The following is a 27,594-nucleotide window of genomic DNA, read 5'->3' on the forward strand; positions in this document are numbered from 1 at the left end:
TTCTACACAGTTAGGAATATAGCGCCACCTGCTGCTTCGGCATGTTCCTAGCAATGTTTTCCTTCATTTCTGCCTTTATGTGTGGACGGGATTATTTTCTAAAACAAAAACGGAAAATCTCCGTTTTCAAAAATACCCGTGTACGTGTGGACGTAGCCAAAGATGAAATAAACAAGTTTATAATTTGTTGACCCAATAAATGCCAAAGAGTTGATTTCAAAAACAAAAACAAACCCATCAAATTTTGACATTTTCAACCTGACAAATAAGATAAATTATTAATGAACCGTTTTAACATCTCTGCTCAAAATCAGCCTTTTTACTCTGATGATCAGAACGACGACACATTTATAGAGCGCCAAACACAAGCACGGTCGTGTTTAGAAATGGCTGTCGATTAATGGGAGTCTGACTTCGTTAAAGCCGAGACGGCGTTTTGTTTTAATTTTGGTTTTAGTTCCACCTGATTTCACTTTCAGTTCCAGGTTTGGTTGCAAAAGAAAATTAAAAACAATCCAAGCAGAAAACTTCCTCGTGAGAGACCCGAGCTGTGACACACGAACTGAGCCGCTGACTCGAATTAGTTTCTGCTTTTGAGAACAGATTTCACCACGGTGCGATTCTGCTTTACAGCAGTGGTTACATTAAATGGGTGATTAGACTTACAGGATTAGAAAGTACTTCTCTACACAAATTAATGTGATGCTTGACAGCATTTAGATTACACTACTCTTCCTGTCACAAACAAACCATTTCCCATCTTTCGTATGACAACATTTGATTATGAAGCTCACCGTTAGCCACGTGCCGACCTCCTCCTTCTCCCTCTGGGCTGGGTCCACCTTCTGTGCCAGACCGAGCCCTTCTTTAGAGTATGCTTTCGTCTTGGTTTCTCTTTCCACTACCTTGAATCGCTCCATTTGCTGCAAGTAAACGAAGAAATAAATAAGAAGCTGATCAACTTCAGTTTTCGGGGATATATTGATCTTCACAAACATCTAATTGTGTCTTATTGTGCCCCCTTATTTAAACATTACTCCAACTTCAGTTCGATTTTACTTGATTATCATAAAAAAGGTTTAATTGCAGAAAACAAAATCCTAAGAATTCAGATTTAAGACATTTAAAACAATACAAAAATCTGCCATCATATTACCACATAAATGTGGAGTCGAGTCAACCGTCAGCCCGAATTTTGTTTCTTTTGTGTTTTAAGGTTAACTCAGGCAAATCATTTACAAAAATTAGGTGACTAAACAGATATGGAGAAATGCCACTGATGCATTCATCACTCAGTCTGTACACAAAATGTCGTGCAGCTAATATAGAGCACAAAACTGCAGTGACTCAATCAGACCAGCCATGAGCTAAAGAAACGCCTGCAAGTCCAGATGCAGGGCAAAACAGCACAGCTCGCCGAGGAGCTTAAATGCAGCAGCTGGGCGAGTAACTGAGTCTAACTTAGAGGGTTTATCCTAGAAGCAAGAAGCTGCTGCTGTGACAGGATTGTTAGTTCAGCACTGTCACCTTATTACAATCATCCATAAAATGTGTAGCTGAGCTGTCGAGCTCAGATAAACTGCACAGCGAGTCTTTAACATTACGCTGCTTCTACTCGGCCGTTTTTAAACATCTTCGTTTGTGTTTACACCTCCAGCCACCGGATGGCGCTTCTTTATATATGCTGAGTGCAGATAAAAGGTGTGCAGCACAGTGACAGGTGCTGACTATTAGAGGAAAACACTTGAGACACTACAGAGATGAGACAACCAGTGGATAGATTTATGCACATGGAGTAATTTTTCTCTTTTGTTTCATTTCACAACTTCAGTGCCTGAACAAATGGAAATAAATGGAGCTCTGGAACTTTAAACCAGTTTAAATACATGATCGTTTGAACTAGACATGAATATTTCATTTTTAAATATGAATTATTATTGCTACTCATATATTGACGCCCCTAATACAAACCAAAGGTTTGTTCTTATAATTTGTTGAACCCTTTTTCAGGGTTTAGAGTAATCCTCTATAAAAATGCAGGGTTCATAATTTTCCAAACACCTGTCATTATAAAGCACCACAACAGTGAAAAACATCTAAAAATGGCATTACAGTTGTACCTAATAAAGTGACCACTGAGTGTGTAGAACTGCAGAAAATGTCATTTATTCCACTGATTTTTTAAATAATCTGAACACCAACAACAGCGTTGCTTTAATAAATGTAGTTCTTGAACTCGAAGAGCTCCTGAACGCCTCTCAGCAGCTGATAAATGGGACATATTGTCTGTGACTGAATGTTGTTAAAGTCTCTTCTCTGCCTGCAGCGGTTTCAACACCAACCCTGCATTCACGGCTCTAAACTGCAAGTTCATCTTGGTCACATTTCGGTGTAAACACCCAGTAGGTTGTGAATGATCATTTGCTGTTGAGGCAACGTGTTTCTAACAAGCTCCCTCCACTTCCTGCAGGATTGTAATTTCAGGTCAACCAACAAAACCGCAGGAAAACTCGAAGAGTTGCAGAGGTCCCTCATTGTGCAGGCAGGTGGCTCACATTCAGTCCATCTCAAAAGCCCTCATCAAAGGCTCACGTGGCTCCGCGGCCTGGAGGACAGGTGTTAGATAGCGGAGCAGATGAAAATGGGCGCAGCTCTTTAATCCGAGCCAGTGATCTAGGGAATAATTTTGGCAACACATTCACGCCGTTTCTGTTTGTTGTTGAGCTTCTAAAGGCGGCACCGTCTGTGTGCATTTGAAGGTGCAGTGAGAATTTTTACAGCAATAAAAAGGAACATTTAACTATTTTAAACAGAAATGTAAGATAAAAAAATAAAACTTCTAGCTCAGCTGGCATTGTAAGCGCTTGAAGGCAATGACTAATGAAAAAAAACAACACAATCACTAAACTAAAATTGCAACTTTCCATTTCCACAAACTAACAGGCAATCTGCTATCCGGGAAAACTTTCCTTATCTTCCTCAGTTACAGCCACTGTACTGCAAACAATAAACGGACACTCGGTTAGGACTGAGCCTCGGGGAATTCTGTTTCTGGACATTGTCTCTCTTTTTTAAGACACAAGTTTTAAGCACTCCGTAACAGCCTCCTCCTCCAGCAGGAAGACGCAAAAACAGATCAAAGTCAATTACAAACTCACTGATCCCAATCTGACTGAACATCCTTGGGATACACCACAAGCCTGATCTATAGAGAGACCATCTTGTGACTTACTGGACCCAAAGGATCCATTTCTAAAGAGCTGGTGCAGCTTGTGGCATGTGCTGCATTGTCCTCAATGAGAACTTTAAGCAGCATTATTCAGCAAAGACTGATATCTGTGATTAGGTTATAGTACGTGGTCATTTCTGCTCCATCCATCTTTTAGAAGGATAAAAATGTACTGACTAAGCTGGAAAAATATAAAAAAGCAAAAATAACTAATAAATAATGAACCGTTTTCTTTAATCCACCCCAAAAATATAAACAGGTAAAAATAAAGATCAACATTAATTAAAAACATGCACTGTTTTTTCATTAGTTCTAATATTACTGGGGCCAAATATTAGTGGATAACTGCAGGTAAATGGCTCCATAAAGACCTCCAACCTTACACAACTTTTAATTATTTGAAAAAAGAGAAAAAAAATCGAATAAAACTGGTTTATCTGACTTTTTTTCCAGATTTCAAAACAAATAGTCCTCCAGAGTGTAAACAGGCCCTGGATGTGTCATAATGACCTTCATCCTTAGTTTCTACTTACCGTTTCTATGAGTTTGCGGTTTTCTACTAGCTGCCTTTTGTCTTTGATCTCGTTTGATGCCACCCACGTCTTGATCTGGTCTCGAAGACGCTGAGGGACCAGAAGAAGAAGGAAAAAGAGGGGGGGGGGGGGGGGACATAGCGGGAGAGGAGGGAGAAAGAGACAGAGAGATACATCAGTGAAGTCTGTGATAGGAGCGCAGCCTCCTCTCCAGCAGTCATGGCTGGTGAACATGATGTCTGCATGCAGCAAACAGGCTTGGCGTGAAGTTTGGTCCTCATGACAACGCTGAACATTTCAGGCTGAGCGAGATGATATTTAATACTACAAACACACCTTTATGTGTGGCAGGTTAAATGATTCAAGTCAGCAAACATCTCAGCCTTCACGGTCCATTTTCAGAGACGTCAGGTTAAGATCAGCAGCTTCTGTCTCACCTGCTCACTGCTGATTGGCCACAAATTAGAACCCAGTCACACCTGGTGCTAAAAGCAGTCAGGATCTGAGTAACGATAGCCCCGCCTTAAACTGAGCGTGACTTCACAGAAATCACAAAAAAAGAAAAGAAAAGAAACTCAATCACTCCCAGAAGCCCGTCTCTCCAGAAAACCTGTGGAAAGGTCACCAAGCTGGTATCTAATTTTAAATTAATAATTCTACTTTACTTCTATCTGCTGTTTTTCCCATTATTGTGGCAGCTGCAGCCCTATCAGTCATGCAAACTTAGAAACGAGGAAACCAAGCTGAATCAGTTTTTACAAAAATCCTTAGAAAATGTGAGTCTGACTGAAAATAAAAGGAGAAATTAGCTGTCCTTATGCTGCCTGCATTGGAAATAGCCACCTGAACACTGGTGCCATCTAATAATGATCTCCTCCTTTCAAGAAATCTATACAAAGAAAGTGGAGAGAGCAAAGCAAGTATGGCCCACAGAGTGACAACAAGAGGACAAAATACACTGAACAGTTAATTATAACCCAGAACAAGTAAAAACAGGAGGATATTTGTGTTTTTAAGCTTCTCCTTAATTTTTGTTTCAATTCAATTCAATTCAATTTTATTTATATAGCGCCAAATCACAACAAAAGTCGCCTCAAGGCGCTTCATAGATACAGAGAAAAACCCAACAATCATATGACCCCCTATGAGCAAGCACTTTGGCGACAGTGGGAAGGAAAAACTTCCTTTTAACAGGAAGAAACCTCCGGCAGAACCAGGCTCAGGGAGGGGCGGGGCCATCTGCTGTGATTGGTTGGGGTGAGAGAAGGAAGACAGGATAAAGACATGCTGTGGAAGAGAGACAGAGGTTAATAACAGATATGATTCAATGCAGAGAGGTCTGTTAACACATAGTGAGTGAGAAAGGTGACTGGAAAGGAAAAACTCAATGCATCATGGGAGTCCCCCGGCAGCCTACATCTATTGCAGCATAACTAAGGGAGGATTCAGGGTCACCTGGTCCAGCCCTAACTATATGCTTTAGCAAAAAGGAAAGTTTGAAGCCTAATCTTAAAAGTAGAGATAGTGTCTGTCTCCTGAATCCAAACTGGAAGCTGGTTCCACAGAAGAGGGGCCTGAAAACTTTGCGTGCTTGTAAGTGAAAAACTTGAAAGCATGATGAAGCGAGGAGAAGAAACAAGAGAACTAAACAAAACCAGACTGAAGAGGCCAAAAGAGCAAAGAGGTTCCAGCCAATTATTGTCTGTTTATGGTCACTTATTGTTATGGTAAAACAGTCATTGCTATATGTGACTGTGATGCTCTTGGTCCTGTGTTCTTGTCTTCAGGCTGGAAATGAAGCACGTTTCACAGAGTGGTATTTTCCTACTTACACTGCCGAGAATAGAAAGTGAACAACATCTTTTTCATGTTCAGGCAAAATAAACTCAGAAATTCCATTGAAACAAAACAGGTGATGATGTGTCGCTAAGTGTGAACGGAGGATTTGAAGAGCAGAGAATTGTTACTTTCACATTTGATTTTCACAGTGTGCATAAAATGCTTACTCAGCTTTCTCCACGCCTCCAGAAGTTATTTGAAGTTTCTGTGATTCCATTTTTTGTTGGACATTTTAGCAGCATTACAGGACTTTAACATTACCCCGGTCTGCTTAAAATACACCTCGTTAATCAGTTATCAATAAAGGGAGGGTCTGCGTGGTGCAACCCTTTTGCACCATTTTGATTCAGTGATGTGAAAACTTGTGCGACCTGTGGGCGGTTCAGAAAGCAGAGTCGGTTGCAGAGGTGGAGGAGTCTCTTGCTCCTGCAAACATGGTGCTGATTAGAGGATGCATGATAATAAAAGCTATGAAAAAAACAACTCTAATCAGGCCCAAGTTTTTTCTGGCGGCGCCTGATGTGTTTTGAATTGTTACAGTTCGGGGTGTATTTCCAGCTTCTTCATTCAGTAAAGTCACTGAACCTGTGAATTCAACTCAAGTTAAAGGTTTGCTGACTCAGGAAGGCAAACACCTCTGTCACTTTTGTTTATTTAAGAGGAAAACCAGCGTTTCAGTGCATTTTTAATAACCGAATGGCTGTTTTCCTGGTTAGAATCTGCAGACTTAAGAGACACTGTCCTGTTGATTCAAAAGATATATTGATTTGTGTCATAATATAGACTACGGAGAACCATCATTTAACAAATCTCAGGAGGTCTCGAAGGAATGACCGGATTAAAACCCTCCTTAAACACCAACTTCCCATAATCCAGCAGCGGTTTGGTGACAATCACTGGATCTTCCAGCGTGATGTAGCACCATGACACTAAGCAAAAGTTATAACTGCCTTTCAGATAATCAAATTTACATGTTAAACCAGAAGACTGCACAGATTTTACAGCTTTTGGTCAAACTGTAGGTGAAAAACCTCTAGAAAAAACAATGGTTGCTTCCAGGAAATCTGTTTACCCTCGCTGATGACGGCTTGCATGCTGGAGGCGTTTTATTGTTCGTTTTTTAAGTTCAACATAACAATGATATGTCTGTCTTTTAATGGAGATTGCTTTTTGACTTCTCTGACTTTTTAAACTTTGGAATTATTTAAAGTCAGACACATCTACCCTGAAGTTAAACTGATTTAATCAGCTTTGTGGGAGCGCAGAACACCTCAAACAACCTGTCAGTGGAAAAATGTTTATTTTCTGGTTTCCTTTGTTCCTTACCTGTAGCTTTTTAATCTCTTTCTTGAGGTCTGCTTCATATTTCTCCTTCTGGTTTGTGTTGGCTGCATTGTGAAGCTGCAAAAAAGAGAGAGAGACAGACAGAGACAAAGGGTCAAAGCTGAAGCGCAGCAGTGCACGCCTTCATTTTCAAAATGTACCATACTAAAAATCATCCAATCTGTTGAAAGCTTTACAGCCTGCAAATAAAGCATGTGATCATACTCCTGAAATCCCAATTATCCTGTTTAATTAGATTAGTGCTACTCACTGATTACATTTGTTTCAGTAGCAAAAACAACATGTTTAAGTAGGAAAAAACACATAAATCTAAGGACTAAATGGGTAATAAAGTGAGACATAAAACTAACAAAGGTCGTCCAAACAAACAGGAGTATTTATGAAGAACACGAGCTTCTGGAAGGTCATAAGGAAACGCAGCAACTGCCAACAGCACAATAAAAAGTGGATGTAATGAAGGGAAAAAAGGCAACTGGGATCTTTGTTAATGCGCTTTGTGCCTCTTTATTAGCAAAGCCGACGTTCACTGTGGGCGCTGCTGTGCGCTCTGGGCAAAGCATTGTTTTAATAACAGCTGTATTCACTTTGTTTATTATAAGTATCGTGAGTATTGGACATCCTGTTGTGGTAACGGCAGCATTTATTAACTACTAAGGTTAATAAATGCAGGAGTCTGATGAAACTAATGCAGCACAGAAACATTAGCAACAAATAGCCTGAGAGGGAGAAAGTGTACCCGCAGAGCCTGACTGATAACAGATGGAACGAAAGGGCAATAATAATTGAGAATCTGTGAACAATAACTTAACGATTAATATATTTTTAAGACCTTTTTACAAACATGCTTCTTGAATTCTTCTGCAAAAAGAATATTGTCAGGACTGAACACTGATCACAGAGAACATCACGGACCTCATGTGGAGAATTTGCACTTTTTCTGAACATTTTCTAATATTAGACATTTCTTGTTTTTTATACCTTTGTAGACTACGCAAAATAAATACATTCAGTAAATATGGGAGAGAACCTGACATTGCCTTACCCCAGATATATATTAATATGATGCATGCATGTTTTTAGATAGGCACTGATAGGTAACAGAATATCATTTCGAACTTTTTGGGGTAATTTAGAAAGTGTCATCACACAGTGTGTCCAGCCATATCAGCTTTAACTTTATGTTGGTCACGCAAGCAAAAGGGTTTATAAAATCTATTTATTTTAAAAAAGTATGAACGTATTATTTTCTGTTTAATGTATTTTGGTAAATGGCCTGTATTTGTATAGCGCTTTTCTAGTCCCTAAGGACCCCAAAGCGCTTTACACAACCAGTCATCCACACATTCACACACTACATTGATGGTAAGCTACATTGTAGCCACAGCCGCCCTGGGGCGCACTGACAGAGGCGAGGCTGCCGGACCAGGCCCTCTGACCACCACCAGTAGGCAACGGGTGAAGTGTCTTGCCCAAGGACACAACGACCGAAACTGTCCCGAGCCGGGGCTCGAACCGGCAACCTTCCGATTACAAGGCGAACTCCCAACTCTTGAGCCACGATCGCCCCCATTTTCAATATGGATAATGTGTCTCACTACGTTATACCTGTTTTTTTCTGGAGCACTATCTGTTAGCTATCTGTTTTTTTTGTTTGTTTTTTTACTTTTTTGGGGGGTTTTTTTTGCTTTGTTTTATTTATCTATATACATTTTTTTTTCCTGTAATAATATCTGAATGATCTACATGGGAGAGTATGTATAACTATATCTATGTGTCTCCCTAACACTGTTCATATACGATGTACATACATTACTATTATACACTCAAATTTTTTATTAATTTCCTCCTCTATTTTATTTGAACTCTCTCTTCCTGTTGGTCAAAATGTTGTTGGAAAAGCAATAAATAAATCTTTGAAAAAATAAATAAATAAAAATATAGATGATACATTCTTGGTATGTATGCACAAATTAACATATTGGCAGATCTGTCTGCGTCTCTCTTAACTGCCTGTGAAACTGTGTTTGAGACAAAAATCCAGGTTCTCAGATTCTAGTGGTAACATCTGACGCTGTGTAACTTAAAAATGCATGTTGCTAACCTGCTGATAACTTAGCACACCACCCTCTCATTCAAATATGGTCGCACATGCTTCCAGCATGGCAGCATCCAACATGCTATAGCGAAAGCTTCCAAATGCAGAGTACAAAACTAGTAGGCGATGTCACAGTTGTCACCTCTATATTTATTAGATACAGTCTATGACATGCAAGAATATCAGCCTTCTTTTTTAAGTGGCAACTCGATTTACAGACAAAGTTAAACAGCTAAGTTGTTTAATGTGTCTTACTGTTAGATTTCCACTTTAGCTCCTCTTCCTATGAAAGTAAAGCATAAACCCAGACAATCACTGTGCCACAACACCAACTGACTGCAGCATTAAAATGCAAATATCCCTCTCATCCCTACCATGACTCCATCGCAGGATATCTTTGAGTCGAAATGAAAAAAACAGAAAGTTGCAGTCCCAATAATATGATGATTGTTTCTTACCTTTTGCCAAATATCCTCAAACTGCTCCACTCCCTCCGCTACTTTTTTCAGACATCGATCTATTTCACCTGGAGGAGACCAAAAAAGAGCAAAAAGTTCATATAAAGCATGTCAGACACGTGTCTCCGTTCTAATTCAAAGAAGCTGTATAAGCAGGTCAAAGCCAGAACGCATGACTTCCTCATCAAAGTCATTTCATAAGAGGCGGGAAGAACAGCTCATCACGTCAGAGCATCACTGACCTCTTTTTTTAGTTAAACCGACTTGTGTTTAAACATGTATGAGATGTAGTCATTAGCACAGAATAATAAAAAGAAATGTCATGTTTGGAAAATTATTTAGTATATGAGCACTGACGCTGCCGATCATGGCTCTAGCTGTACTGGTTATTTGATTAAAACCATCAATATATTCCTGCTTCCAAGTTTGAGACGTTCTGAGTGGCTCCTGCTTAAAAACAGGCCACTGGAGCGCTGTTTTTGTGTCGGGCACAAAGAGAAGCGATAAATGCACCATATAACAACAGGGCACTTAAAACTGTGGCTGGCATCTCATGAAATATGCATATTGAAAAAAGGCACATTATGCTCCTGAGCAAGTGGTGGCACATATACAGCAGCTAATTCCCAATATCTTAGAAATGCAGCTCCATGAATAGCGCGTGTGGATGTTTAAAGAGTGAGAAGCGATTAGGGAGCGACAGAAAGAGACAAACACGTCTAGATTTAGGCTCAACAGATTTTACATCTTCCTTCTGCGATCGCGTGGATTAGCTCGTGGCTATCAAATGTAAACAGGAAAATGCTTGCAGTCTAATTTTAACATTTCTGACCTGGAGCGCATCAGCCTTGTCATTCTGCTTTTTACATACCGCAGAGGAATGTCAATGCAAGTCCTGGAGTGGAAAATCATGATATGCTCACCCGTATCTCATCCAATTACAGCTTTATGTCGTGGTTTATGTGGTCAGGGAAAATCAAAATCATCATAAATGTACAGTCTAGTCTCATAGTAGAATTTTAAATACTATTAAATATTTCCTGAACCTAACAATTTATGTTTTTACAGTTTCACACACAGGCCAAGTGTAGAATCTGGTCCCGTGAGAGACTCAAACTGCGGTCGCTGGTATGAGTGGTGAGATTCTTCACACCACCATCAACCCCTTCAGCCTCCAGCCCCATTATGCACTTTTTTGCCATTTAAAAGTGGAAAATATTCATTTAGTGTACACATGACACCAGCCAGACAAACGGCTGTGTTCAGGAAAACAAAAATAAGGATGGGAAAATCAGCAGATAAAGGGTGTGGCTAGTTCACAGACTGTACTAAAATGCACATGTGAAGTGAGGGAAAAAGGTCTGCCAAAAACCACCACACCTCCTAAACAGATATTCCCAACTTGTCATGTTTCACATGTATTTCCAGCAGCACCATGAACACACCATGATGCTCATTTGGTAGTTTGTACACAGCCATTGAGGTTTCAAAATGCAGAGTACAGAAACCAGCGGGTGACATGACAGTGACAACCATGTTTTATGGACAGTGTTTGATCTCGGTACTCTCTGTGTCGGTTAAATTCTTTGCATAGATCTGCAAAACAGGGCGACTGTAAATCCCACATAAGACCGATGATAAAGCAGGTTATGCATTGGGCATGTAACCTTGATAGGTTACTACCAAGGTTATTATCGTTAACGAAAACTAACAAAATAACGAAAACTAGAAGTGAAAAAACATTTTCGTTAATGGAAATAAAAATAAAAACAAAAAAGGAAAACTAACTAAAACTATAATGAGTGTTCACAAAACTAACTAAAATTAACTGAATTTATAGTAAAAATGTGTCTAGTTTTCATTGATGTGTGCGTGTCATACAATAGTCAAGGGTGAAAATGAAGTTTGGTTTCCAGATTTTTTTCTTGCTGTGTCTCATTATGCCAGCAGGTGGCAGCACGTTAGTCGAGTCGTCTGTGTTGCTGCTCCGTCCACGCGCAGAATCATGTCAGGAAAAGTCGGAAGAAAGCGCCAGAGTCCAATTTGGGATTACTTTGAATATGACTGTGTTTTGGATAAAGCAAGTGTCTTGTAGTGGAAACAGACAAATTATGAGGGACGTTTCTAAAGGAAAAAAAATCCCACAAACCTTAAAGTGCACTTGAAAAGCTCACACAAGAAGGCTAACCTAGCTTACCTAAAACAGAAGCTAACCCCAGGCAAGGCAGCGTGATGCATCCCGAGACAACAGGACGGGGATATCTACACAACTGTGTGAGTCAATTACCTTCAAAAAGTTTATCAATTCACTTGAACCAAAATTACGAACACCCGGTGCTGCGAGAGTTAATAGTCTCATTGGGGCCAAGATATACATTTTATAGTTGCCTGGTATCAATGGTTGTTCATCTGCCTTTATTTATTTATTTATTTAAAGAACCCATAGGTGGGAATGTGAGTTGTCTGTCTCTGCGTGTTAGCCCTGCGACAGACAGGCGACCTGTCCAGGGTGCAGTATGGTAGCTGGAATAGCAACATACCCAAGGATGAGCAGAATGACTGATATGATGAAACTGGGATTTTGTTACACTTAATTATTGCAAACACAACTAAAACTATAACTGAAACTAATCAAAACTAAACTGAAACTAAGGATTTTCAAAAAATAAAAACTAAACTAAACAAGCAAACAATTGGTAAAAACTAATTAAAACTGATATAAAATTGAAAATCTGAAGTCAAAAATAAAAACTAATGAAAATTGCAAAACTATTAAAACCCTGATACAGACTGCATGAGTGTGTAGCATCCTCACTTTTTCTGCCTGTCAACTGTGACATCTGATTTCTAAAACCCAAGGCAGAGATGGAAAATGCTCAGCTTCAAGAAAGAAAATGAGATTTCACAAGCAAGGGTGACGACTTGGAGTCTCTAGGAGCCAGCTTGCAACTTTAGCTTTTTACCTTCATGGTATTTTCATTGTTAAAGACCCAAAATACATAAGAACGGAGGTGAAATTTGTCCAGTCCCAAGCCCAGATACACATGAGTGGTCGCGTGAGAGAGAAAGCACCCAGCACTGCCAAATCAAACATCCAGGGAGCAACCGAAAGTACCTTCCTCCTATTCTCCCTCGTGTTTTTGACCCTTCATAAGCTCATAAGTACAGGGCATATCAGCGTGAAAAAATATGTTTACACTAACTCCAAATGCTACAATCACATTTTTGTTTAGCAGGATCTTTTACTATAACCAGCTTGGGACATATCAATATTATGGAAAATAGCAGATTTCCATTAGCATGGCTGCATGTTTAACTCAGGATATGAATGGAGCTCTGTGCTGGGTCCACCTCTCGCCCTACGACAGCTGGAAAAGGCTCAGGCACACCCACCAGCCTGAACTAAATAAACAACAACTGCACTAATTTAATGTCGATGATGCAGAGTGACAGAAATAAGCACTGGTACCCTGGATGTTTAATCTGTTTTCTGATAAGTCACAAGAGAAAACTATGACAGGTCTCCTTTCTCCTACATTTTTATACCAGGCTGACATTGTAGCCGTAACTGCCTGAGAAATGAGTCAAAATGATTGTATAACAGTGATGTTTAAATATTTAAAAATACCATAATTTTGACATATTTTCATAGTACGAAAGTAACATTTTGATTTCATACCTTTGTATTTCTAATCTCTTAAATACAAAGACTTTTATTTGATCCACGTTTGCTAATGAAGATAACAGGAGTGATGAGGAAATAAGCAGCAACCAGTGAGGTCGAGAGAAACCCGCTGCTGTAGCCAAGTTGTGTGAACAACCTCCAGCTTGAGTCTGGCCTTAAACAGCCTTGATGTTAAGATACTGCCGTGGCTGTGTTATTTTTAGATGAAAGTCTACCTCCTCTGTAATAATACATTACGATTTGACAGAGCCGGGGCCGTGCTGGTGCTTGATCTTTTCTTACTCGTGACAACATTTTAGGGGGATACGTATATGGGTTTTTGTTTTTAATGTGACAGCTGTTCAGCCGGAGAACTCACGGGAATCTCATGTGATGGGATGAGTGATGCTGAATCCTGTCAAAAAAAGTGTTTTTTAGCCTGCGGCGACAAGCGTCGGTTGGAAAAAACCATCAAAGTTAAAGAATCAACGGGGAGGAGAAAAAAAGCCTCGAGGTTTTTTGGTATTCACACAAAGGTCTGGGTTCAGGTTACAAGACTTGTTGTGGTGAGTGTCAGAATTTTATCCCAGCATTATCATCCAAGAGCTGTGAGTGTGGTAGTACTTGTTTACATTTTCAAAATAAAAGTATAGAACAAAGAGCGTGACACATGCTCTAGTTGCTGTGAAAGTGCGTCAGAGCAGTGAGCAGACTTTTGCACAGATGTCTGCCGGCGTGCACGGATGCAATGTCACCCTGTGCACAAAAACAGGTGGAAACATTTCCACTAAACCAAAACAGGAAATGCAAAGAGACAGAAAAATATATGAGGGAAATAAAAATGATTATACTGTGTGTATACACAGTTCAGTCAAAAATCTAACGACAGCACTTTGACCCTGCATGTCAACATCAAGCCTGAAAATTTCCTTGCACACCAAAGTCAGTTCCTGGATCCAGAAAAAATATCTAGTAGGGCTGCACGATTAATCGTTAGAAAATCGCGATCTCGATTCATACTTATGTGCGATCTCATTTCCAAATGACAACGATTTAAAAAAAAAAGAAAAAAAAAAGACGACAATTGTACCGCATTTTGATCCGGGACGTAATCTGCATGAAAACAAGCGCTCACTCTTCCTGCTCAACAAATGACAAGAGCGGAGCCTTATACCACGTGATACAGCAGCTGGCTGCTAAAATTAGCAGGGAAAAAACAACGGAGAGCACGTCAGGGATGACGAGAAAGTGACAGGAGAAAATCCGTCCCGGTCAACCACCCAAACATCAATAACAGGAACCTTATACAGCGCTTCCCTATACCCGTCGAACTCCCGCAGGCACAAAGAAATTACAGAGGCTATTACTTATCACCTGACCAAAGATATGGCTCCATCAACACTGTGCAAAACGAGGGATTTAGGAAAATGATCAACACCCTAGACAAACGCTACACAGTGCCGTCCCGCAACTATTTTTCTATTGTTGCACTACCTGCTCTATACACGCAGTGTCGAGCAACGGTGGAGACGCAATTTCAAGCAGTACAACATTTTGCTGCAACGACAAAACGTGAGACATTTGTTGTTTTACGTTTATTTATTGTTTTTCTGTTCAGTCTCAACTGTTACAAAGTTGATGTGCAGTTAATAAGTGCAGTAATCGTGATCTCAAATCTAAGCCAAAAAGTCGTGATTCTCATTTTATGCAAAATCGTGTAGCCCTAATATCTATTACAGATTAGTTTGTGATTTCCTTCTAAAACATCAAAACAGCATCTCCAATGATGTCTTATTTCAGTTTCTATGGTTATTTACAAAGATTTGATGCAAAATGGATTTCTGACTCCAGATCCAAATCTTAAATACATAAAAATTTACAAAATTTGTTGTTTTTATTTATTCAAATAACAAACCAATCACGCAACCTTCCACACAACCTTCCTGGTGGAGGTAAACATAGATAAAATATGCAGTCAGGAAGGATGTGGAACTTTTAAAACAACCCCAAAATCAAATTTACATATCTTCCCTCTGGCTTGTAGTCTAATTTATCCATTCAAATTACTTGGATGTGAGTTACCAAGCTTTGAATATATCAGCTGTAGAAATGCCTGCCTTCCTTTGAATAGAATCAAGATAGAAAGCACTTAGCTTTAAAAAAACAAAACAAAACCTTTGAGGTGAAAAGAAATCATCATGACCTGGTTACTCAGAAAACTCCACAAGTTTCATGTAGGAACCTTCTTCTACCTGCAGTCGCCAAACTAAAAAGTTGCCTGACAACAAGCTTACATGGCAGTTCACGCTATCAGTGTTTACACCTTGGCAAAATCTCATCACTGATGGATACACACTTCCTCCTGCGAAGTAATAATGTGCATAAATGTAATTTTGAACTGTCCTTTTAAATTTCAACTCTGCCCAAGACAACCTTGTACAGGCCGAATTAACCGTGAGAAACCTCAGCAGCTTTATAAAATGATCCACTAAGGATCTTTCTATCCTATCCTGCTCATTCTATTACATCTAATAGACAGAGACAGCAGTTAGAGAACAGTTCCTACATGAAACTGCAAACAACAGGTTTTGTTTTCTGAGTAACTGGGTCGTGAGTTTTTCATATTAATTTTTTGGCACACTGAACTAACACCGAAAAGCTAAACACCATCTAGTTTGATTTTATTTAAAAAGAAGTGTTGGTAACTCGTAGGGGTGGGGAAAAAAATCGATACTGTGTAGCATGGTGATATTTTGTTTGCTAATAATGTATCGATACAGGGACAGCAGAAATCGATATTTTGTTACAAAAAAGGTTTTTGTGCTCTGACTTCAGAGCATGTTGATCCTTTTTCTGAGCAAGAATCCTGACATTCCTTCACTGTCCAAATGTGTTTAACTTTTTTTTGGCAGCAATAAACATGACAGTTTACTTATTTTAATTTAAGACATGTTTTATTTTAATTAAGTTCAAAACTTTTATTTAATGTAAAATTATATTTTGTTTTAATTTACTTTCAAATTCTTCAGTTGCTGAAGGGGCTGCATAGTTTTCATAAACTGCATAGTTCAGAATAGCTATAATTGTACCAGATGGTTGATTCAGTTAAGTTGGACTAGACTGTAATACAAACCGTTCAGTTTGTCAACAATAAAACTGAAATGAGAGAAAGACTGAGTGTGAGACTTTGATATTAGATAAAATGAATATTGATAAAGTTTATGTACAGAATCTGAATATCGCAAAATATTTTAAAAAATTGCAATAATATCGTATCGTGCGTTAAGTATTGTGATAATATCGTATCGTGGGATGTATGGTGATTCCCACCTCTAGTAACTCGCATCAAAAATCATTTGAATTTTTACCCAGTGACTCTGTTTCTTACCCACGAACTCCTCTTGAGTAGATCTGGATAACTCACAGATCAAAATATTACCTTTTTATCTTATGTGCAGATTTTTGCTCCCAGGAATACATGTCAAATATAATTAACGTAATGGTACATATATAAGAGAAAATAAAGTAAAGCAGAATGAAACCCTTTAAGAAGATCGATATCAATGTGCTTGAAGGTTTTCTGTCCTTATCATCAAGTTATGTTTGGAATCCATGTTCGGATTACACAAACTCAACAGAAAATGTGCATTCACACTTCTAAGAGACCCTACTTTGTAAAGTGGTTAGTTCTGATGTACAGTGGAGGGCAATCTGAAACTTTCAGGCCATCTGATTTAAGCAGGCAAACACATAAAAAGCACCTGAGAGGAGAATGAGCTATGGAGGTAATTTTACTGGAGGGCAGGAAAGAACCCAGTCTGACTCCAGACTAAAGTAACAGAAAGAAGCTAAAATGACAAACTTTGGCAACATGTAGCAGTCTTTGCAAACAAAGCAAATGGCCTAGATCTTGGTTCCACTTACCTCTTACCCGTGACTTCAGTGGAAATTTCAGATTCAGGCACAGACTGATTCATGTTCTACACAGTTCTTACAAGTTCAACCAAATATTTGAGTTGATGATTGTAATTTTTATACAGTTGTTGTAATTTGTGTTCTAACTATTTTTTTAAGGATGTTTTATTACAAAACAAAACATCCATCAAAAAATTGTCCTCTTTTTTTCAGGCTACTTAAATGTATTTTGGGCTACCAAAAACTGAAGAGTGTCTGCCCAAAGGGCTACCAGGGATTTTGAAACTTTGCGAGCCCTGTGCACATTAAACCAATCATCTGATGCTCCCATACGTATTTTCTTCTGTGCTTTTATTTGAACACATAAAAATGTGGTAAAGCAGGTAAATCTCCCATGCTTTAGTTAAAGTTAGAAAACCAAAACCAGATTTATTTTAGCTTGCATGTGAAGCCAAACGTCTCTAACCTGGCAGGATGAACGCTTACGTAACTCCACAAACAAGCTGCTTGTGAACACATGTGACTTTTGTTTACAAGCCCCGGCTCTCTTTTAAACAATCACTGTGACGTAATTAAATAAACCAAAGAAAATTTTCCACTTTTGGTCGCAAAACAAACTGCTTGCCAACGAAGCAGGCATAGGTGTGCTCGTGCACTATTTATCTTTTTCCGGTCAGAGTGACACATGGGCGGAGTTTATCACAGACAAAACATCAGGGGACTTTCCAACAGCAACACACACAACACAAACTCAGAGATCTTCATTGTAATTTGTGGTTAACCTAATCCACCTGGCACCTGATCATCTCACTAATGCCCTTTTACACATGCACATGCATGCACACACACACTCAGGTAGAAATCTCACCTTGAAGTTTCCTTTTATCGGCCATGACTGATGACTAGGATGATGTCTTCATGCCTTCTTTCACTGCAGGGAAAAAAACAGGAGTCTGCATTAATAAATCCCAGGATAGGTGTCACAGAGAAAGACTAAGAATATAAAAATGAAAGGAAACAGGATGCAGAGCGATGATGACTTGTGGAAAGACGGATGGATTGAGGACAGAGGCAGAAATGTGGACACAACTGTCCTCATTAGCTGCTAAAACTCAGTTTGGTTCTCCAGTGAGAACCTTTGGTGAGGAAGCCTCTTTAAAGGAAGCAAAAGTCGAAATGTTTCTGTGGGTGAACCTGTGGAAGGATCATTAAACGTTCCCGGTGCCTTTGTTTGTGATTTTTGACGGTGTCTCACCCAGTGACTGAGGTGTTGACTTACATCTGGCTCTATGCTGTTGTAATTATAACTACTGTACCGGTCTCCTGCTGGGAAGCATCACTCCAACCCTGACTCAAAAAGCTGGATTGAGTATCAGTAAAAATGTGCCAATCTATTCAATTCAGTTCTATGTTGCTCTGTGTTTGCCTCACCATGTGTCAGCAGCAGTGCACCAGTTGTTAGCGCGAGAGCAAAAGGAGCACGGAGGAAGCTGCAAGCAAAGTGTCGGCAGTCTCGAGGTATTTCGCACCTGTGATGCCAACAGCTTCTCTTTGTATGTTTGTAATAGTTTGTGACTTTACTGTAAATTGTGGTTCTCTTTCTTCTTATGTTGCCCTGCTGAAATACAGTGTTTTTGTTGGCAGCACACTGAATTCCCGCCACTTTTCTGCAGCTGAAAATCAAAAAAAGCAACAACAAAGTTGACAGCCACCATTCCAGGGTAAACCTTTTGATTCAATCTGACTCAGCAGTGATACCTAACACTGCTGCGCTGATAGAGGTGAGCAGGTACGACAGGTATGGCAGAAGAGCCGTTTAGGAATAGAAGTGGCTTCATCAAAAACTTGCTTTGAGCACGTGGCCTCCAAGGTTTTCATAGCAGAGACACACCAAAGTCATTCCTCACATTTCTTCTTCTTAAACTCAACTGATGACGACTTCATTAAAACATACAGTGATTAAAACAAAAATCTCTAATATCTCCAATAATAAGAGCCTAATTTCAATCACAGTTTGATAAAATTAGTTTTATAATGAATGGTTGCTACAAAGCTCTCGTTTTATCCATTGCCTTCACAGCGATGCTGTAAACAGCGGATCATCCAGTCCCCACCGCCTCCACCTCTGAAATAAATTAAATTAAATAAATAAATAATACAGATTACAATTACTGGAAAAACGAAACCATAAGATGTGGACTTTTGCCATAACCGAGCAGCCCTAAAGTACTTCTGCGTGCAGTTACAGTTGCAGGTGGCCTGTGTAGATAAAATGTTTGGAAAGTAGAGCTCATCAGTCAGCACAAGAATAAATATAATACCAGCTGCAGGCCTTCAGACACAGTTTACTGTAAATATAAACCTGGCATTAAGGTGTTTTGTAATTTCATACTGTCGTAGTACTATGGAAGGTCATTTAGGGTTCCAGGTGATTCGAGATACAACTGACTGCAGATAAATGATCCGGATGCCTCCAGGTGGATCGCACTTACTTGAAATGCCGATACAAAGTAATTACTGCGCATTTGTTTTTATGAATTTCTTTTTCTTTCTGTCAGATAAATACAATCTTAATCAGCTCAGTACTGATGTTTTATTCATGCTGTGGGATCCTAATTTAACTCTACTTCTGCCCCTTGATAACATAATATTGTGTGAGAACCTGTTTTGACTACAGCTGCACTAAAACACTAAAAGCAACTCAAAGCATAATGCAGGAACAGAGGTCTGATTAAGAACATCATCTCAGTGCCTCTATGGTTACATGCACTAACAATTAAGTTTGCTTTAAGGGTGTATATATGACAAAGTCATTAAGTCAACTGTCACTAATTAAAGGCATTTATATACATTCACAAGTGAGTGAACAGTGAGTTGCTTTAAGCTCATTAAAGCAATCATCAGCATCATTGTTCGTTAATATCGGCAGGGGAAAATGCAATCAGCGAGAACTAATTCGACTGCAAATTGGCACAAGCCAGCGGAGCACTTAATCAGCTGCAGAAGATCAGATCTGATACCCAATCTGTCGATGAAGGACGAGCATTGTGTGCTATTATTCATCATTACTGATCGCACAACAGGTCAGCCTCGTGGTCACCACCAAAACAATGCTGTTTTTTGTTAGGATTCACCAGCACCAGTGGCCAATGTTTACCTGTGGTTTCATAACAGTTTCATTAGATGGCTCAATGTTCAATGATTTATTATTATTCAGATTTATTTTTGTCCCTGCAAAACAACCAACCGCCCTGTCCATGAGCTCTCCTCATGTAACTTCTCCTGGCATCTCCACGCGGTCGGATATCCCCGTGCTGGTACCGTTCCCAGATCGCCAAAACTAATATCCCAGGTTCAACACTGCCAGTGACCAAGCTCATTGTTGTGATGTCATAGTTTTGCAACAGAGACACCATCACACCACGTACCAAACCGCAACTCCATAACTGGAACTACAAACACAATTTAAACCTAAATGCCCGCCTTCTCTGACTTTTGTGGACACTAGCAATTATTTTTCCACGTCTCAAAACTATGACATTACAGCAATATGACTGATCATTTGCAATGTTAAACCTGGACAAATAGTAGTAAATTAAGTCCAGGTTATATAGTCAGGAACAGCACCAACACGAGAACATCAGACACAGCAAAGCTTCCTGTGATGCCGTGTCTCGCTGGAGGAGCTGGACAACCTGCACGCACCTGAATGGGCTGCAGGTACTGCCTCATGCTACCAGCAGGAACAAAGACCCTAAAACACAGGTGTCGAACTCCGGGCCTCGAGTGCCGGTGTCCTGCAGGTTTTAGACGTGTCCTTGATCCAACACAGCTGATCTAAATGACTAAATGACCTCTTCAACATGTCTTGAAGTTCTCCAGAAGCCTGGTAATGAACTGATCATTTGATTCAGGTGTGTTGACCCAGGGTTACATCTAAAACCTGCAGGACACCGGCCCTCGAGGCCTGGAGTTCGACACCCCTGCCCTAAAAAGTTGGGAGGGCTAAGCAGAGAGCAATGGTCTGCCATCACCACCTGCTTAAACCATTCCCTTTTTGGGGGTCGTCTTGTTGTTGATCCCCCAGTGCACCTGTTGTCACTTAGATTTGTACTAAAGCAGCTGAAATGGATTCCTGGTGGTTTATGCTTCCTAATTGGACGGACTGACATCACTGAAGTTTCACTTACTTTATGTAAAACCGGGCTGATCAAGTTTTCCCTCGATTTTATAAGCAGCCAGTGAGAACAATAATGTATTCAATGCTGATAGTAAATTTTCTGGATTTATTAATTAATTATTATAAGCCAATCGATAGACAACTGTAAGTCTGAGATATTGGAACCATTTAAGCACTAAAGCAGCGGTCCTCAACCCCCGGGCCTCGTCTGTGAGTCGTTTGGTACCGGGCCGCAAGAGTTGAGGCTCAGGTGTGAAATGTATAGTTTTCAGCGTTATTTTGTTATTGTTTTTATCGTTAACTCGGTTTTCCTTGGTCTTTTCACGTGTGTTATGAATAAATCTTCTTTTTTTCGGTACCGGTACTAGTTTTACTTTGTTGTATTAATCCACGACACCTTAAAGGCCGGTCCGTGAAAATAATGTCAGGCATAAACCGGTCCGTGGCGCAAAAAAGGTTGGAGACCGCTGTACTAAAGTGACACAGTGAGTCAAACTCCAAGAGCCAAAAGTGTTATAATTATGATAATAAATGTTTAGCCTTGGAGTGAAACAGAAAACAAATAAATTTCTTTTCTATTTTCTAGCAGGTTAAGAAGTCAAAACCTTATGATAAGCAGCATAATCGAAAAAAGCCACACACAGATGAATATAGATGCTGAAATATTTAATATTCTAACTTCAAAGACATAAGAGCTGCTTCGTTGATTGGACACCCATCAAATTGAGAAGATGATCCTCATGCCGCAGAAAGTGACCAAAGCACACTTAACAAAGTCAAGTAAGGACAGGCGGTGCAGACATGTTATTAATGAGCAGTCTGAGGTGAGGCTGAGAAGATGCTGTGTCAGCTTCAAGGCGCAAACTAGCAGCACGCCACTTGTCAGGTTCGGACACGGGCCATTAAAGAAAGGCATATGTGACGACGCCGGCACCGCTACTGCTTGTGATGCTCTTTTGACACATAAGCTGAGTGAAACTAAGAGCTACAGAAAAAACATTTACATTTTTATTTGGGGCGACCGTGGCTCAGGGGGTTGGGTAGCGTATCTGTAACCGGAAGGTCGCCGGTTCGTTCCCCGGGCTCTCTGTCCTGGTCGTTGTGTCCTTGGGCAAGACACTTTACCCTACTGCCTACTGGTGTTGGCCAGAGGGGCCGATGGCGCGATATGGCAGCCTCGCTTCTGTCAGTCTGCCCCAGGGCAGCTGTGGCTACAACCGTAGCTTGCCTCCACCAGTATGTGAATGTGAGAGTGAATGAATAGTGGAATTGTAAAGCGCTTTGGGTGCCTTGAAAAGCGCTATATAAATCCAATCCATTATTATCATTATTATTATCATTATTTGTGTGTCCGAGACAAGAAGTGAAGGCTCTTGTTGCAGCAGGTTTGACCCCTGTTCTTAAAATGCAGATTAGGAGGAGATGAACATTTAATCAAAAACAAAAATGGCTCCTTTGCATTGGATCTTGTTTCAATTTACTTTTTAAAGGTGCACCACACAAGATTTACTCTTTGCATGTTTCTCTGTTTGTGGAGTACCATCTGACATGTTTTACTGTTCTGTCAGGTAGTAGTGCATTCTTCTAACTCTCTGGTTAATGATGATTAGCAAATGTTCCCTGGCAGTAGCATTGCATGGTAAAAATGCACGCAGCCTACCTTTTTCCACTTTCAGTAGGCTTCAAACACCTTGCCTGTGGCTATCTGCTGATACAGGGTACTGATCCAGTAGCAGAGTTATATTAATAAGCTCCGTCTCAGAGGAAGAGACTGCAAGTCATTCCTTTTGTTCAAGACAACAGCTGAAGTGAAAGAATTCTAATTGAGTTGAGCCGCTTTATGTTACCCTACGTGTAATAAAAGCTTTCTAACCAAACCAACATCACTCTAGTTTCAACATCATATAATGACCAAACATAAGAGTGAAAGATTGAAGCCAATGCAATGAACTTTTCAGTCACATCAGCTCACTTTAACCACAGTCTGCAGTTAAATAAAAAAGGTTTTGCAAACATACAAAGAAAAGCTGCGGTGTACCAGCCATGAAACACCCCCGAACTGCTGCTTTGTTAGCCTCCTCCATGCTATGTAAGCTCTGTCACTAGCAGCTACTGTCATGCACTGAAGTAAAAACAGAACCACACAGAACTGAAGTGAATGCATCAGCCATCACTGACATCAGATCCAGCTGTTATAGTCAGGATCTAATCAATATCCAGTCCCTAACTCCAACCCCACCAACTGGTGATCGTTCTACTAATCTGGAGATCCACCGCAAGCTGAAGCATCGCTAATCAGAACCCGACGCAAGTTAACAACTGGTGCTCCTACTCTGAGCTCACAGAGGCTATAGAGCAGAACACGATCAACCGCTACCAGCTGCAGTCCAAGTCCATCCACAGGATGATGAACTCATTGAAGAGGCAGCCAATATCACTATGGCTACGTTCACACTGCAGGCGAAAGCGCATCAAATCCGATTTTTTTGACCCTATGCGACCCATATCCGATCATGGTGTGACAGTGTGAACGGCACAAATCCGATATTTTCAAATCCGATCTGGGTCACTTTTGTATGTGGTACTGAATCCGATATATATCCGATGTTTTAGAAAGCGACTGCTGTTTGATGGTCATGTCGCATTAAATCCGTCTTTTACGTCACTGACACAAGACAGAAGCCAATTATCAGCGCCGGAGAAGACATCGCGAACGCTTCCTGGCCGTCCCGTGTAGATGTCAGTGAAACTGCTGGGAAGACAACGTTGGAGAAACGTGAACATTTTATTTGTACTGTATAATCTGCAGATTCTGACAGAAATCTGCAACTATCCTTTGAAGCACCGCTCCTCTAAAACAGCAATAAGGATCATTATTAGGTTATTTACATTATTATGTAAATAACAAAATAACTTAAAGCAAAAATTGGGAAACGTGAAGTCCGAAGTCTTTATATTAAGGGCCATCAGTCAAACAATACTGTTGGTCTGGGTCTAAACAGAGCGCGTTGTGTGTGACGTCTTCTTTTGCGCATGCGGCCGCTTTGAGCGTTCACACTAGAGCGCGTTTGCTGTCGCATTTTATTTGTAGTGTGAACAAGCAGACAAAAAAATCAGATTTGATCAAAAAATCGGAATTGAGCATCAAGACCTGCAGTGTGAACGTAGCCTATTTATTGTCTCAAAGGACACATTAGTAATCAACTGACATGACTTTTTCATGGATGATACAGATAATCAACAACCAAGACTGACCACCAGTATTTGGTACATTATTACATTTGCAGTACAAAACATAAAAACTTTGCAGTCAATATTTGGATATCTGGAAAATGTCAAAATAAATGGTAAATGGCCTGTATTTGTATAGTGCTTGTAAAATGTTTTTAAAGATGGCTGTCTATTGTTACCACATGATGACAGAAGACTTCTTACAGCTGTTTTAACCTTCTGCAATGACAGCCTATAACGCAACCTATGCTGACGTGCCTGCAGGCATTCATGCTTGTATGTGGTGCATTACACGTTAATTACCTTGTAGTTGTGTCCTGGTATTTTAGATGCAGTGCCAGCCTTGATAGAAAAAAAAATGCTGGGACTTTTGTGATGGTTTTTTTTCTACAGGCAAACATATTTGACCCTCAACTTTTTCAACTTCTTTGTACATTCCCTCACATCCCTCCCTCCTGAAACTGCTGACATCTGAGAGTCCTTACATTGAGGCTATGATTATTATAATCTCGCAGATTTATGTAAAAACTGCAACACAAAAGTAGCTGAAATGCAAAGGAGGAGTCCAAGGTACTGAACAGGCCAATTACAGTAGCTGTGTCAACATGATATGTAACTATGTTTCTAAGTAGGTGCACATATAGGTTATAGAGGTCTCTGCAGCATAGGTTTACTACAGATGTACTGATCCCCAGTTACAAGGGAGAAATCTATGGCCACACTTTGTTTCATCATTGTTCACTCATTCAAGGCACGGAGCACATGTCCTATACAATTTTATTTTATGTTCCTGTCCTGTGGCTAAAGTGAGGCTGTCAAAGAGATTTGCACACCTTTAGTTTTTGAGTTTAGACGCTGAGTGAATCAAGGCACATAGAGATAAATGCCAAGAAAAAAACAAACGGCACTGTCATCACCTTTTACATCCCGATAAACTTCCTGAGTGGAAAAAAAGTATTTCTCCAGAGGTTTTATTATCCATGTGTGGACCCAAAGGCCATTTTATGTGAAGAAGGCCTTTAGCTTTAAGCATGACTGGTACACATAGTGCCTTATTTGAACCACTGATTTAAAAACAAAAAATGTGTGGTATGCTTTACTAGCTGCAAAACAAATGAACCAAGCGGTTAAAAAATAAAATCATTTTGTTGCAGCACTGGAAGAAGGGAATTTCCATTGGAGGTGGATAAAACCGCCAAACGCTTGTCAGTGTATAAACAAAAATTTTAAAAAAGGACTCCAGGTGACTCCGGCATGCAAAGCCAGGGTTTTCCTGCATAAGACAAATTTTGCCACCCCCTAAAAAAGAGACCCCCCCACTGCGTAAGGTACATATTGCCTATGAAATGGCCAAAAAACAAGTTAAAAACACTTGTGTGATTTGTGACTTTGTGGCCTGTGTTAATCAAAGTAACACAGGCTCCCAGGCTTTAAAATGCAGAGCAATGCTGCTATATGTGTTCCATGATGAGATAAAATATGCCAGCACTGATAAAAAAGAACAGATAAATTGGCAGCTGTCTTCCTAAAACACTTTGTAATAAGACAAGATTAGCTTCTGGTTATCAGCTTTCCCTTGTTTTGTTTATTATGTATGCTGCCTATTTTTAGTTTAATCTACACTTTGATCATTCCACTGCTGTATGTCTGCCAAAGCATTTTGTAAACTGTGTTTTTTAAAAGGTGCAGCATAAATAAAATTGTATTCTATTTCATTGATGACAAGTTATGTAGGAAGTTCAACTTTCAGGGTTTGGGATTAATAGGTGATTGAAGCCTTTGTGGTGCTGTTGAACTTTGTATGCTTGCTAAAGGTAATCTCACATTAAACCACCTTAGCTAACTAAACTCCCAGCTGTGTGTGCTTATTTGCTAACTCTTTGTCCTCTACTCGGTTTCTGGGATCAAAACGTTTGCGGGAAACCTGAACTCTGACTTAAAAGAGCTTCACTGTTTCGTAACTGAGTCCTAGTCTGAATAACAGAACTACAATAAAGAAACACTGTCAAATAAGCTCCAGCATTAGTTTTACACACATCTGCACACATCTGGAGACAGCCCCTTCCTGTCCACACTGAACTAAGTTTGGACCAACTGAGGACGCCTAGCCTTTTATGACCGTGTCTGACAGCCGGGCTGCTCTTTGAGAGGCTTTGAGCAGACACCCAGGTGGCGTTTGTGCACCGAGGGAGTAGTATTTGTTAGCCCGGGATGTTTACAAACAATGCGGGCATCATTACTCTGAGAGCAGCTCCAGCCCAGCACATACACTTCAAAACAAACTCAACTTCGCGTTACACACCGCGGCTCGGCAGAGGAAGTTCCGACTCCAATGCAAACGCGCACACTTGAAGTTGTTGGCAGTACCGAGAGCTGCAGCTTCCCACTGGCTGCGCTATTTGATGTGGGAGACACAATTTGGAGAGGGGGAGAGACAAAATAGGGGGAAGGCACACAAATTCATCACTTCTGGCTCGGCCGTCACTTTACCTGGATTTTTCCGAGGTGCGAGTGCTTTCCTCAGTTGCCACACTCCGCTAAATCTTCAGCGATTCACCACGAAGGGTTATTTCCTTTTTAAAAAATGTCAATTCTTCTCGCTAAACAATCACTCCGCACATCCAAGATGGCTACCAGGAACACCTCCTCCTCCGATGCCCTGTTGGACAGGAGTTCCGCCTAGCTCGACTGTGATTGGCCACCGAAGGCGGCTCCCGCGCTTCTATTCGGTGAAACCGGTTGTCAGTCCAAACAGGCTGGTTTTACTACTTCCAGCGTAGCTCCCGCTCTGATTGGCCCGCGCAGAAAGGTTAAAGGGTAAACTGAGTTTACGACCTCCCCCCGCTCCCTCAGTCACTAAACGCACCCCCCTCTGTGTGCCGCAATGTCTTGTGGGAAATGAAGTTTGTGCAGTTGTCATTTATTTTATATTTTTCTATTTTGAACGCCATGACAGTAAACGTTTATCATAATGTTGTTTTCTGCTAAAAACTAAAAGAGTAGTTTATAATATAAATGTGACTCTACAAATAAATAGATAAATACATAAATATAAACGTATACAAGCTGTTTATTTTAGTGGGTACAAGTTTGAATATTTTGCATA

General features: G+C 40.2%; 1 protein-coding gene across 1 annotated transcript in view; it reads right to left on the minus strand.

Annotated features, from left to right (window-relative positions):
• The window catches only part of cnot3b (CCR4-NOT transcription complex, subunit 3b), a 47,968-nt gene extending 20,849 nt beyond the window's left edge, over positions 1-27,119 (minus strand). Inside the window, exons 1-6 of the mRNA XM_087834981.1 lie at positions 26,979-27,119; positions 17,946-18,008; positions 9,499-9,566; positions 6,928-7,002; positions 3,763-3,852; positions 795-923 (exon numbers count right to left, since the gene is read on the minus strand). Of these exons, the coding sequence (XP_087691107.1) occupies positions 795-923; positions 3,763-3,852; positions 6,928-7,002; positions 9,499-9,566; positions 17,946-17,970 (387 nt within the window). The 5' untranslated portion in view covers positions 17,971-18,008; positions 26,979-27,119. The remainder of the gene's footprint in view (positions 1-794; positions 924-3,762; positions 3,853-6,927; positions 7,003-9,498; positions 9,567-17,945; positions 18,009-26,978) is intronic.
• Positions 27,120-27,594: the final 475 nt, after the last annotated feature.

This window comes from Neolamprologus brichardi, chromosome 22 (genome assembly GCF_056152115.1).
Source record: "Neolamprologus brichardi isolate AB-2024 chromosome 22, ASM5615211v1, whole genome shotgun sequence".
Taxonomy (NCBI): domain Eukaryota; kingdom Metazoa; phylum Chordata; class Actinopteri; order Cichliformes; family Cichlidae; genus Neolamprologus; species Neolamprologus brichardi.